At 41.7% G+C, this 26,163-nt stretch overlaps 1 protein-coding gene across 2 annotated transcripts in view; it reads right to left on the reverse strand.

Annotated features, from left to right (window-relative positions):
- The window catches only part of ddr2a (discoidin domain receptor tyrosine kinase 2a), a 31,779-nt gene extending 5,675 nt beyond the window's left edge, over nt 1-26,104 (reverse strand). Inside the window, exons 1-10 of one of the 2 annotated variants that reach the window (XM_014986986.2) lie at nt 25,654-26,104; nt 13,314-13,432; nt 6,641-6,743; nt 5,812-6,043; nt 4,225-4,372; nt 3,420-3,522; nt 1,975-2,158; nt 1,644-1,884; nt 1,512-1,556; nt 27-163 (exon numbers count right to left, since the gene is read on the reverse strand). In XM_014986986.2, coding sequence (XP_014842472.2) covers nt 27-163; nt 1,512-1,556; nt 1,644-1,884; nt 1,975-2,158; nt 3,420-3,522; nt 4,225-4,372; nt 5,812-6,043; nt 6,641-6,743; nt 13,314-13,398 — 1,278 coding nt within the window. In that variant the 5' untranslated portion in view covers nt 13,399-13,432; nt 25,654-26,104. Of the gene's footprint in view, nt 1-26; nt 188-1,511; nt 1,557-1,643; nt 1,885-1,974; nt 2,159-3,419; nt 3,523-4,224; nt 4,373-5,811; nt 6,044-6,640; nt 6,744-13,313; nt 13,433-25,653 lie in introns of both variants that reach the window. The other variant, XM_014986985.2, reaches the window with a different exon arrangement.
- Nucleotides 26,105-26,163: the final 59 nt, after the last annotated feature.

The following is a 26,163-nucleotide window of genomic DNA, read 5'->3' on the forward strand; positions in this document are numbered from 1 at the left end:
AAAGAAAAAGAAAGGGAGGCGTTCACCTTCTCCAGCATCTTCTGCCACACCTGTCTCCACAAAATTATGACAATGATGGCAACAAGGATGAATATGATGGCCACCAAACAGCCAATCAGAATGCGAGTGTTGCTGTCATCTACTTTATGGGTTGGGTCATCTTCTGGTGAGGGAGGAGGAGAGGTGCCTTTTAAAGATTTTAAAAAGAGACTTTAGTTTCACGCGCTTCCCGGTTGCATGAGAATTTTAAAAAACAGACACAAGTGTGTGAGCATCAAACAGACATTACATCGTTTATGTTTTTAACCAGCTGAGATATCGCTTGGCCTGCATCATAACAAACCTGGTATTTATTTATTTATTTTTTGTGAAAAAGGTCAAAACTGACATGGAGCCATACTGTTTCACCAAACATATTTGGTGACGTCCCATTCTCAATCCATGGAGTTTAGAAACACAAGGCAGCCCACAGTTTCCAGACGTACCAGCTTTAGTTCTTCTGGAAAGGTTTTCCACAGGTTTTAGGAGTGTTTTTAAGGGGACGCACACTTTACAGTGGCAATGCGATAATCTGAAGGTCATTTGAAGTCTGGACGTCTGTAGAGTCTACACACCATCTGTGCTCTGGGATTTGATTACTTTAACTATCTTTAGCCTTTTCCGATTTGTGGACTTTAATTTTATTTTTTTAAAGCTCCCTTTTACTATTAAACAGTTTTATTTTTGCTTCATTTCTGTTCTGCCTCCCCTTGCCTGTATTTGGTTTCTCCATAACCGCTAATGCCATTGGAGACATAACCTGACATATTAACATTTAGTATAAATTTCACAGTGTTGAGGTGTTCAAATCATATAAATAAACAAAATCTATATATATATCATGTTGTTTTTTTCTATAAATTAAAATAAAAGTTGTAATTTTTGAAAGGATTAAATTAAGACATCGCCAGATCTACTAAACTTAAAACCACTAAATAAAACATACAGATGTGTGACATTAGTTGCAAATATTGAAGATTAAAACCCAACACTTTGAAGGTTTAACTTGTTAGAACCTTAGATATTTAGCTTGTTGTGTTTCTGACTGAAGTTATTTCAACCAAAGAGGATGCCATTACTTTTTAGTGCACAATGTCCTCACTTTTTCCTAGCTAGAAAAATATTTTAGTTCATTCTGTTTAATGAGTAATACACGGTTAAGTTTTCATCAAATAAAAAAAAGAGATTAGATATGGATAGCTGAAAATCTCTTAACGAAGCATATTTCATGGAGTGTCCCACTCATTATAAATTTTCTTTTTTGTGATCAAAGGAAAAAAACACACAAAAAAGTTTAAATTTCTCTAGCTGAATATATCACAAATAATAAAGATAACATAGATTAAAAAAAAACTTTTTATACAAACACTATTTCCAATTTTAGCAGGAACCAATTGAAAGAAATTACTGAAACTGTTGCTCACATTTTATTAACCAAGCATTGCATGCGTATGTGAGACGTAGTTCCTCACCTGGCTTAGGTGTGGAAGGCGGTGTTGTGTTGTACATGGCTGTATCTGAAAAAGTTTCACCAATCGTTATTTAGGCTGAAAACTTGTCTCAACAACTTCCCTCCAGCACCAAATCAGCTCCGCACCAAGTACCTGACTGGAAGGTGATCTCGCTGAACAGCATCCAAGCGTCAGCAAAGTAGAACTGGCACTTGATGGCGCTGGCCATGTGGTTGGCCAGCTTGACGGTGATGAAGCGGGCGCTGGGATTCTTCTCGTCCTCCACGGGGCTGAAGGCGAGCGGCGTCGTCTCCCAGTCGGAGTCGGAGCGGAAGTGGCAGACCACCTGCTGGAAGGCCTTGACGTGCCGGGAGAACATGTTGTTGCAGTGGACCTGCGCACACAGGGGTAATTCTCTGTGATGACGGAGAACGACGCCAAGGACTGTAACGCCGCCGCTGCCGCGTCGGCTCGGTATTCTCACCTTCATGGAGGTGAAGTTTCGTATGCGGTCAAACTCAAACATGATTTCGACGGATCCACCGGGGAAGCTGTCGTTGTTCCAGCCTACGTAGTCGTACCCGGGCCATCCGTTGTGGACGTGGCTGAGAGTGAAATCGTCTTCTCCACAAACGCCGTCGGTCAGCTGGCCTAAGCCCTCTGTCATACTGAGAAACACAGAAGCAAATCTGTAAAAAGGGATGAAATCTGACTGGAGCCAATGAACTCCTGTCAGACGCATTGTCAGTCTTTTGAAGATTATATTAAACTCCTTGTTAAGTCCTTTAATGAAACGTCCCTGTTTGTTATTTACACAGTTGCTAATCACAAAACCAGTCATGATTCTGTTCACCATGGTTACACAAACAAAACAGTAAACTTTTGTTGTTTTATTTTTTAGAAAAGCACAGCATCTGTGGTTTTCACCACCAGGAAGCTGAACCGCAGTGACGGGAGACATATCCATCTGTGGTCAAGGCCTGATACTTTTAGCCTTCTTCATGCTGTCAGACGGGTTCTGTTTGAAGTAGAGTTAATTTCTACTAATCAAGAAATGTTCCTAATTACATTTAATTCAATAATACAAGAAAGGTTGTCTCTTTTTCACTTAGTGAAAAAGAGACATGGTTTGGATAACTTTTGAAAACTCAATACATAAAGTTTTATTTTAAATCTGCATTTTGTGTTGACTAAGTTTGTCTGCTATTAAAATTTGTTTGGCGATCTGAAGCATAAATGTGACCGAAAAAAATGAAAATAAAAATATAATAAAGAAATCTACAAAGGGGATAAATACTTTTTTCACCGCACTGAATGGTCTCCCATGCATAATATTTTATGTTAATTAATATTCTTGTTCTAAAGCTGCACTTTTTATGAAAATGATTTTTACATGCTTGTAAAGACCAAAACAAATATAAAAGAAGCATTTTCATAAAAAGTTACCTAATGCAACTTTAATCTTGTTTGATTTCATCAGCGCTTCAACAAATTGGCTCATATATAAACTGTAATTCATTCCGAACACTAGGTGGCAGCATTACCAAACAAAACCCATTCTGTTCCAGGTATTTGTCAGATTTTCTATTATTCCTCATTTTTGCTGCTTTCCTCCTCCACTGTTTCTGTAACAGAGTGTTTCAGTGTCACGGGGGACATTATTCACCCTGTAATCCAAACATAACAAAAGCCCTGATTGGTCCATTCTGGGTCTTAAAGTTATTCGGTCCTGTTGACTCAGTTATTCCCGGGAGGTTTTGCCTAACAATAAAACACCCCAACCCACTCGGTCACAACGCTCTGTTTCTTTGTTTTTACCATGGCAACGCGAATTAACATGGTGAGGAGGAAAAGCAGCGATTATTAGTGATGAGAGCTACATCAAACTAGCGCAGGAAGCAAAAGATGAGGAGGAAAAGCACTTTTCACCTGTAGATGACGGCTCCATCGTAGACCGAGTCGTTGAGGTAAACAGGATAAGCAGGAAGGTTCATCTGTTGTCCTGCAGGAGCGTTGTACGAAACCAGGCCATCTGGGAAGAAATGACAACTTGCCCTTCAGTTGTGGGGATTTTATTGACATTGTTCAGAAAGCCACAAAGTTTGTTTTAAACTCTACAGTTTAAGGTCACCATGGTAACAAATGCACCAAGATGCAGGTAGGATGTATGAAAAAAAAAAAAGGCAATTTTGAGAATTTCAAACAAAACTTACCAAAGCAACAGAAAACAGAACAAGGAGATGGAAAATATTTATGCTACGTGGGAAAAGAGAACGGAAAATGGCTTAAACAGCTTAAACAAAGTCCTTTCCACAGACTGACAACTTGTTTGCAGCCTGCGGAGTTTCATTTATCAAAGAATGTGGGCCCGGTTTAGGGAAAGAAAGCGTGAAATGAACATTGTCACCTCTTTCATCAAACGCAGCTTTTCTTCTTTGCACAACAGAAACCAGACTTAACGGGACATCAGTAAGTATGAATTTATAGCTTGGGGACAGACGTTACATTCCATAAAGTCAGTGCTATATTATCATAATATCCTTATCTTCTCTACTGGATTAGAGTTTACGCAGCGCGTTGTTATGCAATGGTAACTGGAAATCAGCTGTTCCTCCATTTCGCAAGAGGCTCAAAGGTTAGTGTTGCTTTCGCTGTTTTACGATCATCCTTAAGAGGTTGCGCTTCTTGAAATGCATCCTAATGTGTTTCTCTCTGTGCTTGAACTCAAACTCACCGAGCCACTCGCAGCCGTAGAGCTCCACTCTCATGCAGACGTTCATGGAGTGGTCTATGACGGGCATGAAGCGGACCAGACGAGCGATGATGGGTGGCTGCATGTCCCGGAGTGCGATGTCGTACGTGTTCCTGTTGCCCTCAATCACCTGCAGACGAAGCAAACATTTTATGACATCAAGATCAGACTAACTGATATCTGATCGTCACTATATTGTTTTTGTAAGAATATTATCCCAATAATAAAGCATAAAATAATAAAGCTCAATAATAAGTCACTTATTGACTAATGCCTAGCAAAAGTTTAACCACCTCTTGAAGGTGACCTATAATACTTCCTTAAACAGGTTAGGAAGGGCCTATGGGCTACACAAAACATGTTCATTACATTATTATTATTTTTTATTTTTTGCACAAAATCATTCTTAGATAACGAGATTTTCGTCTCCTCACTTCTGTCTACTTTGAGCTCCTTTCAGAATCAGACGTTTGAGGGCCTCTTATCACTTTAAATTCAAATAAGCTGCTGCTGGCCACGTCAACATTTACACTCGCATGTGAAAATGGCTGCAAACAGATGCGCAATTACGCAACCGTACATCTTTGAGACGCAGACCTCCTGCACAACCAACAAGAGTGCAGCAAGTGATTTTTGGAGTCATCAACAAACCACTTGTCTTTTCCAGCAGCCATTGTACAGCACATACAGCAGTAAGACCAGCTGACCGAATGGGCTGGAGCTCCGCTTGGGTTGCTAGGTGACGGGCTGAACGCCACTGGGTTTGCTAGGCGATGGGCCGGGCTTTGCTGGGGTTGCTAGGTGAGGGGCCGTGCCTGCTGATTTGTGACATTACATTCGTTTTGGAAACGGGTAATTTTTCAGACACCAAAAAAATTAACTTATTGCCAAAAACTAGCTGGGCAGATTTTTTAAGTGCTTGGGTTGTTTTTAGCAGCAGTAGAAATCCAAATGGAAGCACAAAAATGTGCAAAATGTGAGTACATCACCATTAAATATTTTTGGAAAAAAATCACAACTTTCGGCCTAGATTAATGAAAATCCATCTCACGGGCCAGCACAAACATGTTCAAAGTTCTGATGAGCTGAATGTCACACTTTTAAAATAAAAAAAGAAACTCAAAAGTGAGACTTTGATCTATTTTTACCCTTCTTCCATCCTGCTCCCTTGTTACTCTGAAACCCTACAGTAAAATCCATTAAAGACTGGTTGCCTCAAGTAGTCACTCTTTGTGCTATTTAATCCCCCGATTAAACCCAAAATGCTATGTGTCAAGGTGAAATGTGGTGGTGGCACCATCATACTGTGAGGATGCTTCAGCAGAGAAAAGGTGCATCGAGCTAAATTCAGGGCATTCCATGAGGAAACCTGACAGACAGAAAATCTTGGCAAATTTTCCTTGTCCAGCAGGGCAACAACCATAAACACAACCCTATCCATGTGGTCCAGTCAAAGTCCAGGGTTACCTTACTTAAAGTCATAAAGTCAGTGCAGCTCGCCTAACTACTAGTTAGAAGGGTCAACTCATATCATATCATCTTCGATTTCTCGCCAGCAGGTGGAGTTACCTGTTTCCCCTGCCTGTTCCTCCATGAGATCCAGCGACTGCCATCACGACTGTACTTAATCTTGTACATCTGGGCAAACTCGTTGCCCATTCCTCCAGCGTGACGGCCCTGGGTGCCCACAAGGGTGATGAAGTGGAGCGAACGCAAGTCAATCTGGAGGAACTCCTTCAGGTGGTCTGGCTCACCAGTTATCTCCGGACACCACGCGCCGTCTCCCTCCTCACCGTCCAACCTTGGAGGTAAAGACAAGCGATTTGAAAACGTGGGAAGAAGAGGGAGCCAATGAACGGAGGATGTAGAGGGGGGAAAAAAACGGCAGGATGAAGAGGAAACGTGGAAAGAAATGTAAAAGTGGGTGGAGTGGAGGATTTGAGCTCTTAAAGCCGGTTGTAAAAAAGACGTTCTGGTGAAAGGCTGCGTCGTAAATCGTTCAAATGCTAATTTAGGGGAAGGGGCTGAGAAGGGAGAAGGGTACCAAGGCAGAAATTCAACCCAGAGTTGAGGCGGAAAGTGTACGACATCAAGATCCCAATACTTAGTGAAGGCCACCCAAGTTCTATGGCATGCAGCTCTAGCACACATCCCCCCACGCGTGCTCTCCTAATACCACATCTGTGAGCAGAACCGGTACCCCGGTTTGTGGTTTACGTCTCATAGTCAGGCACAGGCACCTTGCTGGACAAGTTGCATTCGTTATCATGCTAAGAAACACGTGTCTGAGCTTGTGTGTGTGTGTGTGTGTGTGTGTGTGTGTGTGTGTGTGTGTGTGTGTGTGTGTGTGTGTGTGTGTGTGTGTGTGTGTGTGTGTGTGTGTGTGTGTAAGATGTACCTGCCGTATCTGGCAGCGGTAGATTCAGACCACTGACTGGAGGCAGAGATGTCCTCATCCGATATCTGCCCACTCGACATCCCCAGAGCGTACCGACACACACCTGGAACATCAAAAATATGCATCAACGCAAGGGTCACCGCTGTGGAAAGTCAGACAGACTGCTAATAAAAACACGTAAGATGATCAGTGTTTAACCCCTTATCTGTCACCCTCAAAACAAGTCAATGGACGCGTGACGACAGCAGCTTTTCCACACCTGATATGATCAGTTATTATTTCCCTGACATTTCTCCTTTTGCACTGCTCTGATTAATAGTTTGCAGGGACATTTTTGAAGTTTAACTCAAACATTCACTCCATCCAAGTTTGCGTGCACATAAAAACCACCAACACAGATTGGGTAACGCTGGACGAAGGGGTCGAGCCAAACTCTGAGCTCTCATAATAAACTTTACATAAACCCCAGCACTCAGACACATGAAGTTAGCGGGAAAGTAAGTGTGCTGGGTGAACAAGACCGGTGCAGCTACCTTGTGGCTTTGCTCTGTGGTCAATAGGAGCAATATTCCCCCCCCATTTCCTGCATGCCATCCCACCCCCTCATCCTCCATTTTTCTGTCTCTTGCCCTCCTGTGTGGTCTCTTAGTAAGTCTGAAACGAAAGTTGTGATTTTACCTAATCCTCCACTGATTAGGACTCTCTAAAGTACCGGCTAAGTGAGACAAACATGGTCAACGGTGAATGCAAATGTCGTCGGGCTGAATAGCAAAAGAGCCTCATTCAGGAGTTGAAATTCAGAGGGTGTGAGCTCTGCAGAGTGAAACTTGATGTTTTAGATGAAAGGGCCTTTGGGAAGTCTTGGTTCACATAGCTGTGATTGGCCTGGGCTGACGTCTACAGCTGAGCTGCATGTGGCGGTGAAAGGGAGTGTGGCCCTGTTTGCCTGGCCCCATGTGTTACAGTAAGCCTTTGAGAAGATGCCAGCAACAGCAGAACTTGAGGTTCAAGACCTTTTCTGTTTCTCCAGCTCTCTCCTTTTCTTGTTTTTTTTTCTTAATCTCACCCTATAATCATCTCTTCCTCTCTTCTTGACCTCCTCCAAATATTTGCTTACAGTTTTACTTTGTGGAAACACAGTTTGGACTGATGACCGAATACTCCAGCCGTTGTGTTTTTTTATATATACATATATATAACCCACCCTAGTTTTGCTTTCTTTACTTCTACAGATTAATAAAGGCATAAATATTTATAAACAGAATCAATCAAACTCTGGCTGTAAAGTGAACCTCTAACCCAGTCATGGGTAATTTGCTGCCTGTATTAGGTTTTCTTCCAGGACTATTCTGCACTGAGCCTCAGCTAGCTTCCCATCAACTTCCCTGTCCCCGTTAAACAAAACCATCTCGGCACCGCAATCCTGCCACCCACCATGTTTTACAATGGGAGTGGTGTGTTCTGGCTGATGTGAAGTGTTAGCTTTCTGCTGCAACTGGATCTGTACATGAGCATTATCTCATTATCTTACTCAAGTGGTGACTCTGCACAGCTCCTCCAGAGTTACCATGTGCCTCTTGCCGGTTTCTCTGACGGATGTTCCTGTTGCACACTCTGATAGTTTAGGTGAGGATAGAATCCAGGTAGATTTACAATAGTTACATTTTCAGATAATAGTTTGAATAGGGCACCTTGAGATGGACGATGTTGTTTTATGTCCAAATCTTGATTTAAATTTCTTGGCAAGTTAATCACTTACATGCCTGCTGTAACAAGACCTTCAAACAACAGCTGTATTCTGTGCTGTTTACTATGTTGATGACTTTTGAAGACAGTTGGATGCACTTGATTTTAATTAAAGGGGCGGCATTATGTATTTTCCAGGCACATAATGTCATTTTATAGCACCATCAAGTGACCATGTCACCTCTGTTTGTTATAAAAATCCTGTATATATATCAAACATGACTTAAAAGAAATTTGATTTCGCAATTTAACACCTTGAAATTGGCCTCCGTCTCTTTAAGAAGTGCTCTTGTGCTCTTTCCAACCTTCAGAGCGTCATCACCACGTTTGTCCATGATGCCGTTAAAACCGTTTTCAGGAGCTTTGAAGTGAAAAGTAGTTCCTATGATGAGCTCAGTAGATATTCAGATCCAACAGGTGACTGCTCACTGCTGCTGCCGCTAGTCTGGAGGAGCTGAGTGGAGGAGTCGAGCTCTGTGAGGAGGAGCCTCGACTGGAAACTGCAAATTTAAGGAGGAGCTTGGTGAGAACAAGCATTTAGGCACTTCTGAATGACTAGTAATGTTTTATTAACATATATGTAATTCTTAAAAACTGTGCATCCTTCCTGCTTTGTCTTGGCCTGTCACATAAAATCTAAGAGAAAACATTAGAGTGTTCTATTAGGATGACAAAATGTGAAAAATTTCAAGAAGCAACTTTTTTTTTTTTTGCAAGGCATTGCAAAAAGAATACAGTTGGAGCCAGCCATGAAAAAAAAAAAAAAAAAAAAAAAAAAAACATGGCTTATAGCTGTGGCAATAAAAACGCTATTTCCAACCACTTCACTGAAAAACCTCTTAGTCACTGCTGATGTCTTTCCGTCTTGGCATCAACAAACTGCCAGAACGTCTGCATTTATAAAATGCTGCCACACTGGCTGATCCACTAATTATCTGATTCGACTACCAGGACCTTTCAGTTAATTTCCCTCTCGGCTCACATTAAAGCTGCGACACTCAAATTTGTTTGCCCACGACTGTCCATAAAACCCGTCATCGGTCGCCATGGCCACCACATCCCATAGTAAGTCAAAGGCAGAGGGAGGTGGTTTTCAGGATGTTGTGCAGGATATATGACCGCTCCTCCAAATGTTGGTTTTCGCTGTGTTTATTTACCTACCCGGCCCGCTCAGAGGTGACTCTGGGGGCGAGTTGTGGGGGCATCAGAGAGTGCCTGGTTGGAGGCAAGCACACATACGTGGGTTTACTCAACCACCAGCTAAAAATATCCTCTCAGGTGGAAAAGTGTACGCCTTGTGTTGTGGATAAATTTCAAATAAATGAGAAAGTCAAGTCTCCTTTGAGTTATGCTTGATTTATATATAATTTTTACAACAAACGAGGGGAGCATACTTGATTGCGAGATAATATTGCTACAAAAGTGCCTGGAAAATACATGACATCCCCCCCTGCCAAATGAAAGGGGAGCTTTGCACATTTTCCACTTTTTAATTTCATTAATTATAACAATGCAACAACTGAAAGGAAAAGCTACAAATAAAAGGGGAAAAACTATAAGAGGTGAGGGACGGGGGTAGAAATTGGAAAAGGGGCAAAGTGACGTGTAGCCAAACGCGTAACGTGTCATGTTGCCATGATTTGTGTCCATAATCGTTTTTCTTCAAACAGATTTTGACCAAAGGTGGCAGCAGTATAAAGATAAATAGCATTTTGCTTCTTCTTCTGATTCGTGGCTAAACATCAAAACTTATTAAGGGTGATAAATGCCACGTCTCTTTCACAGTAAAAGCCCTGTCACGACACAATTTCCCCACATGGAAACAATATTTCTGAATAGATTTGATTAATTTAGTGAAGCACAACTGTCTTCTAGCAAGTATATCATCTGAGGTACACTCTGTCCCACACTGTTGCAAAAGTAAAAAAAAAAGAAGAAAAAAAAGAAAAACGTATTTTAAATTAATATAATAAAGCGCAAGCAGACCCGGATATGTCCTCTTGCGGCAAGCAGATTATGAAGATAAATCAGGAAAATTAAGCTGAGTCTCCTCAACTCAGCAGAGGACAGAACGTGACTTTGGTCCCATTTATAAAGCAATAAAAGATAATACGATATCTAAAAAAGAAAAAACAAAAATCCAATATTAGCTGGGATCAGAATCAGCCAGTAAATGTAGGCATTCAGTCAGCATGCTCTCTAAGCGCCCTCCCCTCAAGAGGCCTAGTCTGTAAAGCCATTGCTTAATATTTGGTTGCTGGGACGGGGCCTGCCTTGGAGCCTGCCTCTCTCCACAGCGAAATAAAGTTCGCCCACTCACAAGCAAAATGGGAAAGACAGGGATGGTATAACTCCATTGCTAGGGAATTTTAAATAGGGGAAAGTTGGCATCACTCAACAACTCGGCTCTGCTAAATTCAGCCATGAATATTTCCAGACTGTGGAAAAATGACCGTCTTCTCAATGCAGCAGAACCGAAGCATTCAAGAGAATTATAGGTGCGTCAATATATCAGAGCAGGTTGAGACCCACAGGGGGAGAGATGTTGTTTTTTTTGTTGTTGTTTTTTTTAAAAGCGTGGATGCAGACTTGGGTGGGACATTGCACGCGAAACATTGCTCGAGTGGCGAACCTCGTTGAACCGTGACCACAATTAGATGCGCAAACAGTCCTTTCCATGACTTATGAGTGGTCAAACACGGGGAATCACGCACCGGACACTCCTGTGCAGAAACACTAACAAAAGAGACACATAAACACTGTGGAAGAAAGACAGTGAATTTCAATGGACTTTCCTGCTGTCAGAATGTCTGGTATGCATTAGCCACAGACTCCAGTGGGATAGCTGGATCCACAGCATGCATGTGCATGAGGGCAAATCCATGCAAGCAGGCGTAGTAGCACACACACACGCACACGCACACACACACACACACACACACACACACACACACACGCAACAACATACAAAAACAAAGAGAGTGAAAGTAAGAGGGTTCACCAGAGTCAAACAAGACTACGGTTCACACTTTGCCAAATAGGTCAGAAACATTTACATATAGAGGGATGGAGATACAGGCAGAAGAATTAGCGGTAGCATGCTCAGCTTAGCGTCAACTTGACTATCCTACCATTTTTTTGTTGTTGTTTTTTACATTTATACCAAAGTCACGCCAAGGCAAAGCAAACTAAGCAGCTGCTATCAATTGGTGGAGTTTCAATGAAAACAATAATATTCCTCATGCGAGTCAGGACTACAAAGTTTTTGTGTGAACAAATGGCAACAGTTTTTTTTTATGAAACAAAACACAATATTTTTTTAAAAAATAAAAACACTGTAGTCAGAGCTTTTTCTAAGCAAAATTATATTAGTAGTGTAACCGTTCTCATCAAAGAATTAAGTGTATGCTGTAATAACTGTCTATGATGCAGAGATGTCTGAACATGAATGATATTTACGGGATATCAGGCTGCTAGCCAAAAGGCTCGCTAATCGAATTGTCCCAGCGTTGGACAGGCACTGTTTCTCTTTTTTTCCCCTACATCTTGTTAATTGTGCTTCCATCTTGGATTGGGCACAAAGATTGAATCCAAGATAAACCAGTGGCTATCTACACAAAGAGTATCTTATCGTCAAGAATTGCTTTTGTTCAAAACAACCCTTTTTTAATGCTTTTAGTTTTGGCTATTAAAATGGTGGGGGTGTAAAAAGCCAAATCTTTACAAGTAAAAGTGAGGTGGAGTTAGCTGGCAAAGGCAATGGGCTAATTTTTATGTGTCTCCTCTGTGACTATGGCGACGAGAGAGGGATTCAGCAAAGTATTCGTGCCTCAAGGCACTTTTTGTTTTCGCATTAGTGCACACTCTTCATCGGGGTTTATGTGATGAAGGAAAGTCAAAGGAAAATGCCACTGAAAACTAATATGCAACTATACACTGAAGTCACCAACCCCACTGTAAATATGGTGGTGGCGTCAGCATGCCGTGGTGCGGCTGGTCAGGGTTGATGAAAATATGAATGGAGTTAAGGGAAAGACTGCAAAAGAGCTGAGACTGAGGAGGAGGTTCACCTTCCAGCAGAAAGAAAACCCTAAAACATTCACTGAGGGCTGCAGTGGAAGAGTTCAGCACAATGTCCCAGTCAAAGTCCATCCTGAAATCTGATTGATAATCTGCCACAAGACCTGAGAACTGATTTTTTAAAGACTCAGCACATCCAGTCTGACTGAGCTTTAGCCATCTCTCAGAGAGTCGCATTGGTTTGTAGTTGTTGCAGAACTTGTAGAGTCACTCCGCAAAAGCTGAGTCAACAAATTCCCGACTCAGGAGGGCTTAATATAAATACATTCAGATTTTCATTTGTTAGAGAAACGGAAAATGACGTGTCGCGTAAAACCACAAAAATTGTGAAGAAAAAAACAAAAAACAAAACAAAACCCCTCAACAGCTATGAATAATTTTGCAGATCACTGTATCATCTCACTTTTCCGGAGCCATGTGTTGCAGTTCAGATCTGTGTATGTGTCTCATATTATTTTTTTTCAACAGTAAAGGAATCTCACCCTAATGAGAGAGGCTCTGTGTTGCCAGCTCGAGGTTTTCACTGGCAAATATCTCCTGTTCTTCCATTTTGTCAGCTATAACTAAAAACTCATTTCGGTTTCAATTTAATTCCATCTCCGTCTTTCCCACTCAATTTACTTGTTAAAAAACATTGATCTATATTTCACTTGATTCCAAGAAAACCACAACCGCAGATGCTCGAAAGAGCTGGAAGGAAGGTGAACGTCCTCGGATCAGAGGAGTCAAAGCCAGCGAGACGCAGGACCGCAGGACTCTTACGAAGCACAACCTGCGCCAAATCCGAGCTTCCTGCGTGACTCAAATGCCGAGTCCAATTCCGACGGCTTCCTGTGGCGGCACAAACCTGGGTTGACCTGCGATGTGACGGTTCCCAGCAGCTGGATGACGATGAGCGGGAGGAAGAGAGCGTCCGACAGGTGCCTCATCATCGTGAACACACGAAAACAGACAGACGTCCACAACCTAGAGGAAAAGATGAAAACAGCAGGTCAGACATGTCCGATGGATTTTCCAGCGTTACTTAACCACTTAAGCAAAAAAAAAAAAAAATCCCACCCATTTGTGTTTACTTTTTGGTATTCATGGGAACAAGACTTTCGTTTAGAATACATGGGAACCTAAATAGAATAATGCTTTTTTACAACCAGTAACAAAAAACGCAGTAATTACCAGCAAACAGTGGAATTTCCATTAACCAACCAGTTTATTATCCAATGAGGGAAAAAAAAACAAAAAACGATTAAACCCAAAACTGCAGTGACGTCGCGCCGTCAACCACATGAGACGAAACAGCTCCGCGTGCTCAGTTGTGAGTTAGCTTCTTGATATTCAAATATGAACCCGAGCTGAGAAAGTAAAGGACGCCTGGATGAATGAAAGAGGGAAGGAGGAGGAGACGCCGAGGCCTTAAATCACAGACATGACTTCAGCCGGACAGACACGGAGCCAAGAAGCCACCTCCGACTGACCACTCGGTCCAGCAGCTCGGAAACCAGTTACAACCGGTTTGTGTCCGCGTTTCATTCGTGATGCGAGTCTTTTACGTAAAAGCCGACATCCGCTGGAGCCTCACAAACAACTTTTTCACTTTCAGTATTGTAGAAAAACAACTCCAATAGATATTTCTGAGCAGACAAATAAACTGGGAATGAGACATAATCTCGTTTGTCTGTTTGCTAGTTTAGCTGCAATTTATGCACAATTTTTTAACGTGAGAACATAAATGGATACATGTGGATGAGTCTCCATGTGCACTGCTGTTTTCTGCAGACTTTCTGGCTGACTCATCTTCAGACTACTGGCACTTTTTTGTTATGGCTGACAACACAGGGTGGCATGACTTGGAGGGTGGCATTAGCAGCTCAAAAAAGAAAACTGTTAGTCATGCTTTTTGTTTTTAGATTTTCGGGAAGCTTTGTGGAGGATGAGCACCCAAAGTTGTTTCTAATCTAAAATAAAGCTTAAACCAGAACTGAACAATGGTATTGAACAGGTCCTTATATTAATTAATGAATATTGAGGGTCAAAAAAGGGTTTCTATCATTCATGCAAGGAACATTTATAATCTGGAAGAATCTCTTGGTCAACACAAGAAGAAACGTCTCAGCTCTTGGACTCAGTTAAGATCTCTAAGTTTTTGAATTCTTATCTCAAACTTGCTCGATTTTGCAACATTTCTGACTTAACTCCATTATTGCCACTTTCCACAAAATTGTTTTGCTGTTTCACTGCCTTTTCCTGCCACCTCTCATCCCAAGTATTTACCACTAAGAAACCTCTACCAAGCCAAATTCCTCTGTTTTCAGTGATGATGAAACACAAGCAGCTGATGTTTTTGCATTTGGAAGTCAAACGTTTATCATGTTCATTACACGTTAAAAACAGCCTGTGTTGCACATGGGGTCTGGAGAGACCTGCCTCTGCTTCAACATTCATTACCGATCGCCCAAAGTTTAAAATTTCCCTTTCCCACTTGCTCCTTTTAAGACTCAGCGGTGCACATACAGGTGTGTTCATACTCACACACAAGCATCTCAAGTGACTTTTTGAGTCCAAGGCCTCATGTAGTCACTTTGGCATCGCTATAAATAAGGCGACAACTTCCCTGACTTTGAAACTAGTACATGTGGTTGTTTTCCCATCATTTTAAGAATGTCCTAAACGATATATCCAAAAACACAGTGAAAACCTCAGATGACAATAACATGACAAGCATCTCTGGAAATTCTGATCCAGAAAAAAAAACAGGGAAAATAATGACGAATCCGACGAGGTCTGCTCTGGGATCCGCAACGTCTCCTTACAAATATGTTCTGGTCTTGGAATATCATTTGTTTGTGCCAGTGTTGTACTGAGATGGATTTCCTGCCTCCCATGTGTTGTGATGCAGCATCTCCATGTCCCAGCTGTGCTCTCAGTATGAAGATAACAGCTGCTCCAGCACATCTGTTCTCCGCTGCAGCAACACGAGATCAGTAAACAGGTTGATGGAGCCGCAGGAAAAACTTATTCATAGCTCGCTTCTGAGTCAAACGGGACTTTATGCGCTTTTCACTTGCAAAAGCCGGGCCTTCGCAAAAGTGTTCACACCCTTCTGACCAAAGCTTGTGACGTTACAACCGCAAACCCCAATGTGTTTCATTAGGATTTGTGAAGTGAGAAAAACGTGAGGCATAAAAACTGGTTTTCAGTATAAAGTTTTATGTGAATAAATATCGGAAAAGTTTGGTGCGCCTGTTTTCGGCAGCCTGAGTCAATAGATTAAAGGAAAACAGTTCTCTTCGTTTACAGCTGTTGTAAGTTTAGGACGTTTTCTCTGCCTGCTTTGCACGTGTCGTCCGTTCTTCTCTGAAAAATATCCGAAGGTCAGTCAGACAGAGCGTCCGTCACCGTCAGCATTCACGCTTTGCCACTGAGCTACACGTGAATTTCAGTCGGGACTTTGACTGCACCACTCTGACACGTCAATGTCACTGCCTGAACTTTTGTCAGCATTCAAGCTCTGATTGTGTGTTCAGCGGTGGAGATCCAAACGGAGCTGAGGTCCTTAAAACTTTAAAGATTTTCTTCCAGTTGTTGCTCTACAATAATCTCCATCAATCTTCCTGTCAACTTTGAACAGCTGCTCACAGCATGACGCTGCCACCACCATGTTTCAGTGGGAGGTTGTTGAGCACAGGAAAATGTACATCTTTTCTGAGCAGAGCATCTTCCTTCTCGTAGGCGCTACTCCTTCCCTGGCTCCTGCCAACATGTTGTCAGATTTGTGGAGTTTACACCCAGATTAATCCAACCTGAGCTGTGGATCTCTGCAGTTCCTCCAGAGTAACCATGCTTATCCCGACTGCTTCCTGCCAGTTGAGGTGGAAGGCCGTATCTTTGTAGGTTTGCTGTCATGCCGCGCTCTTTTGGACTGAATAGTTTACACATTTTCCAGATGAACTGATCAGTGCTTAATGAAATTTTCAAAATTTGTGATAAACAACTTTGTTTATTCAGTGATATTTGCTTCGTAGCCTTAACAGAGGAATCAGATTATTACTGACGACAATTTTAGTAAGATAATTGCGCTGGATTTTATTCAGCAGTGTCAAAGTAAAATGGCTGAACATTAAAGCAAGTTTATTCTTTTTTTTTTTTTTTTTTTTTTGGAAACCATAACTCGTTTTTTCCTTCCACTTAACAATTATATGCTAAGTAGTTTTTGTCTACATAAAATCCCATTAAACTCTGTGGATTGTGGTAGTGTTGTGACAAAATGTGGAAAAGTACAAAAGTTCTGTGGAGGGAAAAAAACTCTAAACCTCGTAAAAATATTTTGTCTGTTACAAGATCGATCTTATTGAAACGTAGCGGTAGTTCCATTGATCATCTTCTGTTTGTCATATGACATTTTGTTATGTGTTGTAGATAACTAGAAAGATGTTGAGAGGTGCTTAGAAGTACGAGAGCTGCAATGGAGGCCGTTCTCATATTTGCATATAAACTTCATAGATCCCGAGTTCTTCCGACCTAAAGCGCCTCAGCAGACCACAGAACATTTCAGAGAAGTGATTTTTTGCTGAAATAAATGGTTTAATAATGGAAATAATATCTCCTTCCAGGAACAGTGTGCTTGATAGCTGACCCCCATAGCTGCCAGAGAGGATATTAATATGACTGGAAAACTCAGAGAGCTTAAACTCAGAGAAATGGTGTGATTGGAAGTGAAGCTGCAACGGGAGTAACACAGATCGAACACATTCATTTATTGAAGGTGGCGCTTTAAAAATTTCACTCGGACAACAAATTATGAGAAAAAGAATATTTTGTTATGACCTCTTCTGTCCTCACTGGACCTTCCAAACGTATTGCTAGGATCATTTCAGCCCTTTTTTCCTCTAGTGATGGCAAATACTGCTGGAATGTTTTAAACTCTCATCTATTGTTTTTCAAGGCTGCTGCTCATACACACCTCTCCCTCTGGGTCACATATGAGATAATAAACCACTGACACCTTTAGGAGCTTTCAGAACAGGGCCAGACAAATAAACCGGAGCAGAATGAGAGTAAAGCAACCAAAACATACCCCCCATCCCCCTTAATGTCATATACTATGTCAGACAAATTTCAGTTTGTTCTGGGGATCATTTTTTTATTAAACACTCATTTAAGAGTCCCTGTAAAAAGATAAATAAAAAAGGCTAAATCTTTACATAACAGAGGAAGACCGGATGGAACAATAAAAGAGATGGAAAAGAACATTACTTCACCGGTGTGTGTGTGTGTGTGTGTGTGTGTGCTTGCAAAACGTTTGTTCAAAAAGAACACTGGTTGAGTTTTAGATTTTGTTCCTGCAGGACCTCAAAAAGGAGCTCTGGCTTTATGCATTGTCATCTTTGCAGTGAGGAGACCAACTGGATCTGTCAAAAAATATTACTGCTTCAATTACTGTAACCATTAGATAGTGGGCATACCTAAAGCAAAGCAAAGTTAAAGAAAAGCTGACACTTGTAATGGACTTTTAATGCAACTTTCAGAGCAACTTTGCATTAAAAGTGTCATAAACATTCATGAAGACTCCCTCCTGTTTATGACAGCATCATGTCAGTCTTGTGCACATCCCTTCAATAAAGTGTTACCAAAATTTCCTACCTTTTCTCTCTTTTGCTACACGTACAAGTTTGGGGTGTAAAAACACGTGCTTTCACAAAGGCCCAAATGTCATTTGTATCCTGAGTTACAACTCTGTATTATGTGGGAAAAGTGGAAAAATGTTTTGCTTATTTCTGGGATTTGTCACTTTAATAACTAAAGAGAAACACAAAATACGACAGTGATTCTGAGAAAAGAGCCGCTTCAAAACGAATACCAGAGTTTCAAGATTAAATTACACACAAGTTCACTGTATTTACAAGTAGCAAAAGTGTAAAAAGCCCAGGGTCTGTTATTACGCTTGCAAGGTGACGTATGTACACGAAGCGTGGAGCATACGCAGTGAAACAAGACGACTGTGGGATTGCGGAAGCCACCGTGTTCTCAGCAAAGATCAGAAATGAGGACAAAAGCGTCCTCCCTCCGGCTGATGTTTGTAAATGTGGAGCCAGCGGGAGCTGCTGCACGCCCTTTCACATTCACCACAATCCTTGATGCATCAGCTTCCCACCTTAGAATAACATCTGTGCGCAGATGCATTCTAAGATATCCTGGGCTACAGTATCGAATCACAGCAGCATCAACACTGACCATTTCTCATGGAGCGCTTCCATCGGACTCCGATCTCTAGCAGATTATTATGAACGCCAGGAAGAACGGACATGTGAAGAGTCTATCAGAGATGTTTCTATAAATGCAGATACTATCAAATGTGAATTTCTGTGGGTTGATGTGGGGAGTGGAGAGAGGGGGAGTTCTGTTCTCTAAAAACATCAGGTCCCTGCAGACACGTTCAGGAAGTGGTGAAAGACAGAAACTCCCCTCACTTGCCCACAGGCCTGCAGAAAGCAGGGAATAAGCATGCACACTGTGTACCTTCATGTTGGACTCATCCAAATTTGATGAGGTTTCACATTTGGACTGCTTGCTGGAATCACTGTCCGGACCCCAGTATCAGAGCTCACACCAACTTCCCCGGAGCTCCGCTGTAAGCACAGTCAATGCATTCGCAGAGAGCTCAGTCTGGAGTTTTAATACAGAGCGTTCATCAAAGCCGTGTTACTGCGATGCCTGTACAGATAAAAATGACTTTCTCAGGAGTGATGGAGAGCAGAAGCGGCGCACTAGCCAGGTCCTGCAGCCTGGGAAAGCCTGCAAAGTAAACACACAGGTTTACTTAGCTCTACTCCCTGCCTCTGTCTTTTCTTTTTCTTTCTTCTTCTTCGCATGCACACGCAAACATATTCAGGGGTTTTACATGAGGCTTTGCAGGGAGAAGAAATTACAGAGGCTGAGAGAGCAGAGTGTGAAGTCGACCATCAGTCCACCACGAACTGGTATGGGTCAGCAGATACCGGGAGACGAGCAAAAAGAGGAGAGATTACAACAGAGAATTAGAATTTATGTTAATCCATTAAATTGCACATAGTTGGAAAATTTGCACCAAATCCAAACGGCAACAGGATAGTCTAATTTCCAAATTAGGCATAAAATATTGGATTCTGGACTAGTTTCCCTCGTATCTGTATAACCATTGCTCTCAATTAATGTTGATTTTCTCTCCGGGAATGAAACCCATTAACACTTGAAGCCAAAGTACATACATATCACTGCCTAAAATAACACAACACTAAAATAACACAATACTAAAATAATACAATACTAAAATAATACAATAAGGTATGGTGTTTCTCCTTTTTCCTACAAATGTAACAGCAGTTATTTTTGGCCAAAAACAGTAAATTTAACCTCCTGTGACCAAAGTAAATGTCTCCTGAAAAATGAAGATATTTGCCTCTGATTTTCAGTCTGGAAACAGACAGATGTCTCTTTCATGTTGCTTTTGAAGTAACGGCTTCTTCCTAACCGAGTGGCCTTTCAGTCTGTGTCATTACAGCACGGACAATGACTAACACTAACCTGCTTCATTCAACATTGGGTTTTTCTTTTTCTTTCTTTTTTTTTTGCTTTTTGTCCTGAGGTTGATCCACTGAAACTCTTCCCAGAAAGCTGTGCTGGCTGGATATTCCCATAAGGTTTATACCATGTCATTGCTTGAACAGATGGAGCTTGAATCTTGATGACGAGGCTTGTGGAGGTCCACGTTTCTCTTCGTAATATCTGCGTCGGTCTCTTTTGACTCCTTTAATGACGCCACACAAGGAGGCGGTACGTTTGAGGTGTTACCGTCACACACGCCCCGAGGCTGTGGTTCACGTTCACTCAAATGTTGCGAAATACCCCGTGAAACGCTTTCATAGGTAATATGTGGTTCACCCAAATGGCAGTTAACGCTTAAGGGGAGGAAAAGAGGGCCACATGTAAACTTCTGGTTTTTAAGTGTGTGTTTCCTGTAAGGTTTTTTTTTTTTTAACGATTCCTATAAACAACACCACCCATTCACCTATTTTTATACCTGTTTAGGAAGCCTGATAATTCAGAGCACACGTTTCTGCCCATGAGTTTTACTGTGGACTGTCAGTGTCGTCGTTGTTATGCAGTCTGCTTGTGCACTCTGCACCGAAACCCCTCACATGTGCTTCCTATTAAATCCTCTCAGTCCTACCTTAAGGCTGCAATAAAGCATCACACGTTTCATTTTTACGGGAAAAGGATGAAATATGAACCACATTTCCCAATCAGACCCAGGTGGAGCCATGTAAACACAACGTTAGTTAAATTTAAGTTACACTCTCTGGGCGGCGCAATGGGGTCTCATGGCAAAAATCAGTGTCTGTCAGGCCTTTTTATTTACCCTCTCTGAGTTTTTCAAATTTGATTTTTATAGCGTGTCTTTTGTTTCAAGATTTATTTTGAAGACGTCGGGTTGCCTGAGGACGTTAGCCGCTTAAGCCAGAGCACAGGCGGGCGCTGAAGGCTGCCAGCTGATATTCAGAAGACTTGAGGGAGACAGAAAACGAGAAACTGTACACCCGCCAGCTCAGCTCACCTGTAAAAATGCCCGGAAAAGCCAATCTCAATCCTGTAAAACCCAGCAAATTAATCTCACAAAGACTCAAAGTGTTCAGCGTCAGAACCGTGCAAAGACGGAGCTTGTGTTTGTTATGTAAGGAGAGGAGGCTGAAATCTTTCTCTGGAGATTCATTTTGATGGAATTTCCAGGCTCAAACATTTTACAGTTACACTTTCAGATTGAGAAAAACACAAACCGATGCCAAGAAAACCCCCTTTTTTTTCCATCTCTTCTGTTAAGATAGACTTCTCTCTGCTGCACTTTGCTTAATTTTTCCATTTTTCCCCCCATTTTTACATCATTCTGCTAAGACTACCCTGGTGTGTAAGGACACACTCTGAAGAGTCACATCTGTTGTTGACATAGTTGACAGTTTTAGAAACATTCCCGGGGTTTTTTTTGCATATATGCTATTGTATCTTCTCTATTTAGCAGTGATGATTTTCTTTCATTTTCAAAATCTTTGCTTTTTAGATCATCTAAAGCTGCTTATTAAATATCAAAGAATGTATGTATGTTCACCCTTTATTTGATGTTAATTTTTAAGCTGTACGCTCTATGATGCAATATTTTTTTTTATCTAACAAAGGAGAGTAATGTTGAATGGATATTAATGGATGAAATGTGGAGGAGTCATCTGCCGGTGAGGCAGGAAACAACTATTCCACTGCTTTTTGTTGCTAATATGAAATAATCTAAGGAAGACAGGATAGATTATTTACAACTGCAGGTACACTGGTAGGATGAAAACTTGAATGTAAGCAACAGCTTCAGTTTCAGTTTTTCCGTCATCACAACCTGTCTCAATCCAAGCTGGGTGTACGAGATGTTCTGGCAGGTAACACGTTTCAATCCACTCGATAGGATAAAGATGTACCCAGATAGTGATGTGAATACCTGACATAAAGCCTCAAGCCCAAAGCCCAAGAGGTGGCCATACCGCCTCCTATTGGCTGATATAGCAGTTGGTCACCATAGAGACCACAGATGCTGTCTAGTGGACGGAAAATGCTGATCAAGGAGCCATATTGGCTACTTTGTTAGCTTTCTATCTGTGAAGGAAGATACTTAATGCTTCATCAATATAAGTTTTGTTTCATTGTATATTTTTCTTTTCTCCATCAAAAGTTAACTTCTTCGTTACTTGTGAACAGGGCATTGGTTCACATGCGATAATGTATGTCACAGAACATATGCGTTTTCTGTAGCATTGTAAATAGGTCTTCAATGTAAAGGAGAACAGGACTAAAAATTTCCAAGCACAAACTCTTTCAGGTTTACAAAGAAAAAAAGAAAATATCCAGTGAGCCGTGCCGTGAGGATGGAAATGCCTGAATATCGGCTGCAACATTAAGACGATGAGAATTTCATCGTATCAGTAGTTCAAGTTGGTGGTGATGAGGGGGATGTTTTTTTCTTTCTGCTCATTTTGAGACCCGTAGTGCCCATCATTTCAACATCCCAACACAATGTGTCCATCTTCTTAAGACTAACTCCAGCAGGGTAACGCACCATGTCACAAATGATCCCAAACTGGTTTCTTGAACTTCGCTCCATTGACTTCCACAGTCACCACTTCTCGAAACAACACTTTGGGGTGTACTGGAGACTCACGTTGTGGAAGTGCAGCCATCAAATCTTTCAGCTGCCACCGCAGATCTTCCAACACCTTGTTCGAACTGTGTAACAGAGAACCGAGGCACCTCTTATGGTTTAAGCAAGTCCAACTCGATACAAGTAAAGCACATCTAGTAAATTGATCCGGCGGTGAATATCCCCGATAAATCCATTCAATCACAACCTAAGATCGAATTTCTTGTGGCTGCTCGCTGTAAAAATTGTTCTCTTCAAACGACTGCTGACAGCCCATAATCAAAGGAAGACAAACTGAGAGACAGTAAGGTGGAGTAAGGTGGAGCCAGGCAACAAGAATCAAACAGACAAACAGAAACACAGTGCCACGTGTAAACAGGACAGGGAGAATGAAACACAAAGGCCACATGTACAAACAGACGTAGACACAGTCGGTAACTAGTGTGAGTTATGGATGACTTAGATTACAACGTCCTTTTTCATATATTTAGTCTTACGGTCATTTGTGTGCACAGATTAAACCTGTAACATGAGGGAACTGATTACAGCAGGGAATCAAACATCTTGTGCAACCTGAGCTGAATCTCTGGACGGAGGTTAAACAAAACTCACCAAACTCAAACCTGGAATAATTACAAAACACCCTTCAGGCAACATGTAACCCTATCCATCTCAACGTCGCTGATGAGTGTGATTACAGTACGGGCCAAATAAGGTTAAAGTGCAAACAAAAACACTGCAGTATTTTAGGCTCGATGTTTTTTTTGAAAATGTCACTATTTATACCAAATTACAAGCCAGAGAGCAGCTGGCTCTCTGCTCCCAGAAGGATTGATTTGAGAATGCTCTCAATCAGACAGACGTCTGTGTTGAGTTACAGCCGAGCTGTGGTGCAGCGTTTTGAATGTGGGGCTGAAATTGCAGCCTTTGCTGTGCGTGATTAAGGCTTACATGAGAGGATGTCAGTCAGCCACCAGGCCGTGGAGGGATGGGATGGCTGGTTAAAATAACAGACACATCACGATAACACCATCAAAAAAAAGATTGTTCCTTTAAATTCAACCCATCGGTGTGGTTTCTGGGTACATTCACCTATCTGTCATGAACAAGAGTCTTTTAACTCAGCTTTCACCAAAAACCTTTTTATTTTATCTGTCATCGAGAAGAAAGAGTTGAATATTAACAAGGGTAAATGAGAACAAAGCTGCACGAATCAGAAAGGCTTAAATAACTAGTTTCGACAGATAAAGACATTCTGGGATTAATTTGTGGTTAAATCCTTAAATTAAATCTGTTGATGAAACAAAGAATATTGATCAGGCCGTTGAGAAGATTCCTAGAGGCTCGGACTGTGTTTTAAATTTTACCCAATTGCTAACATTTGTCTGTGATGTATGTAATGCGCCAGTTTGATGCAACGCATCCCTGGGAGAAGCGCCGATCCCAAAGTTAATCTAATATTTGTAATCGTGGCCAACACGGACTGAACAGATTCCTTCACTTCCTCCTTTGTTGGAGCTAAAACTACAGATGAACTACAATTCCAAAACAGCGCAACAAAAAAAAATAAATCAAATCATCGTTCACAACTTCTCCTTCTGTTCCCTGTTTGGCCCAGTCAAAAGTCAACCGGAGACAATCCAAGTGAAGGGGAGAAAGCCCGGGCCGTGCTGGAAGCGACAATGTTTTTCGAGAGAAATTTCACATAAAGGCAATAGTCAGGCCACCATCGTGCTGTAGGGATGTGCTTCTTCAAGACACAGAGACAGAGAGGCTGGTCATAGTAGGAAAACCTCCACAAGCTGCAGAATGGCATGTGACAGAGCCAGAGGTTTGGCAGAGCTACAACATAATGTTTTCAGATCGACATGTATTCGTGTGCTAGAATGGCTCTCGGTGATCAGGCGGGAAAAAAAAGTCTAGAAGTGTTATCTGTGATAGATAAATCAACGGGGGGAGGGGATCACTTTTAAACAGTTAAAAGCAGGATGCTTTTAATTTTCTGCCAACTGCTGGTCAGATTGGACTAACTTCTGCATCCACTGCGCTTCCCTACGGAGTCGGACGCACGCAGGCAGGCAGCAGGACAAACTCTTCAGCTCGACCTTCCTGCAACAATATTTCCATTGATCAGAGCCATCTCTCCGGGGTCTGCTGTTGACTCTGCAGCTCACCGAGCGACGCGGGTCAGATGTCAAAGCCGTGAGCTCATGCAAATCCAGGACTCCGGGCAGCAAAAGAGTCCTCTGTTTGGACGTCTTTTAGCCACATACCACAGGAGGATACCCGCATACCTGCCGCGTGTAAGACCCACAGCGCACCAGCCAACACAAAGACATGAGCAAAGAGCTTCAGCAGACCACAGGGAATCTTTATGAGATTCTATGGAGCTATTGTTGAAAGTGTTTAACTAAATTTAACAAAAAAAAAACAAAACAAAAAAAAAAAAAACAACCCACACACATTTAAGCCACAATAAAGCAGCACAAATATTTCCAGGCTTGAGACTTTGAGATTTTATTTGAAACACAAAGAATTTTATATTAGTTCTCTGGAGGGTTTGTCGTCGATGTCCTTGTTGTTCACAAAAGAAAGAAACTTTAATGTGTTTTCAGAGTAAAGAAATAAATTAGGATTTGATGAGGCCTGCAGCCGTGAGAACATTTTTTTTCTTTAGTCAAATAAGAGAAAAACTGAGAGCAGGAATGAGCATAAATCACATTTGTGACAACCATAACAAAGTGAAACCGTATGCAACGGCTTCTGTGGAAAGCATCTGGAGTAGATGAGTTTCTGCATCGCTTTCTCGTTTACTGAAAAGGTTCAGACGCATTAGCTGTCCCAGACTAAAAAAAATGGATCAATCAAATCTTAAAGTTGTCATGGAGGCTTCAGTGAGGCTGATACAAAATGTGAAGGTTCAAGCGGAGGAGAAAACGGCAAAACTTACAAAAATTAAAACCAAGAAATTGAGACCACTTACTTTTGTCTTTCTTTGTCTTCAGACCATTTGCTCAAAGATTGGTTTAGTTTATTCCAGTAGGAGCGTGGCGGCTGAATGTTTCGGTCCTCCGTCGTCCAGTTGTCAGCTGCCTTCAGCAGGACTCACTCGGCTGATGTAAGACGCCTCTGCTCTGTGGGAAAAAAAAAGAAAGAAAAGAACCAGAGGAGGGAGAGAGAGGGAGTGAGGCAGAGAGAGAAGGAGGAAAAAACCCTCACATTCTGTGGATTCCTGGGAATGTGCCAAAGTCCCAGAAATCCACACATATGGTTTCAATTAAGTCTGAATCCAAGTCTCAATCAGAAAGCTTTCGTCCACCTGAAAAGAGGCTTTCTTTTGACAAGCAGAGACTGAAGCAACTTTAATAGAAAGTAACGTGTGCGCTTTAATCACTTCATTCACTGCCTTGCGTAGAAACAGGACTGAGTCCAGGCATGGGTCTCAGTTCGACAAATGCAGAAAGAGAAAGATGTGAGTCAACGCATCAGGCAG

This window comes from Poecilia mexicana, unplaced genomic scaffold (genome assembly GCF_051168715.1).
Source record: "Poecilia mexicana isolate PSO_F unplaced genomic scaffold, ASM5116871v1 scaffold_4, whole genome shotgun sequence".
NCBI classification, from domain to species: domain Eukaryota; kingdom Metazoa; phylum Chordata; class Actinopteri; order Cyprinodontiformes; family Poeciliidae; genus Poecilia; species Poecilia mexicana.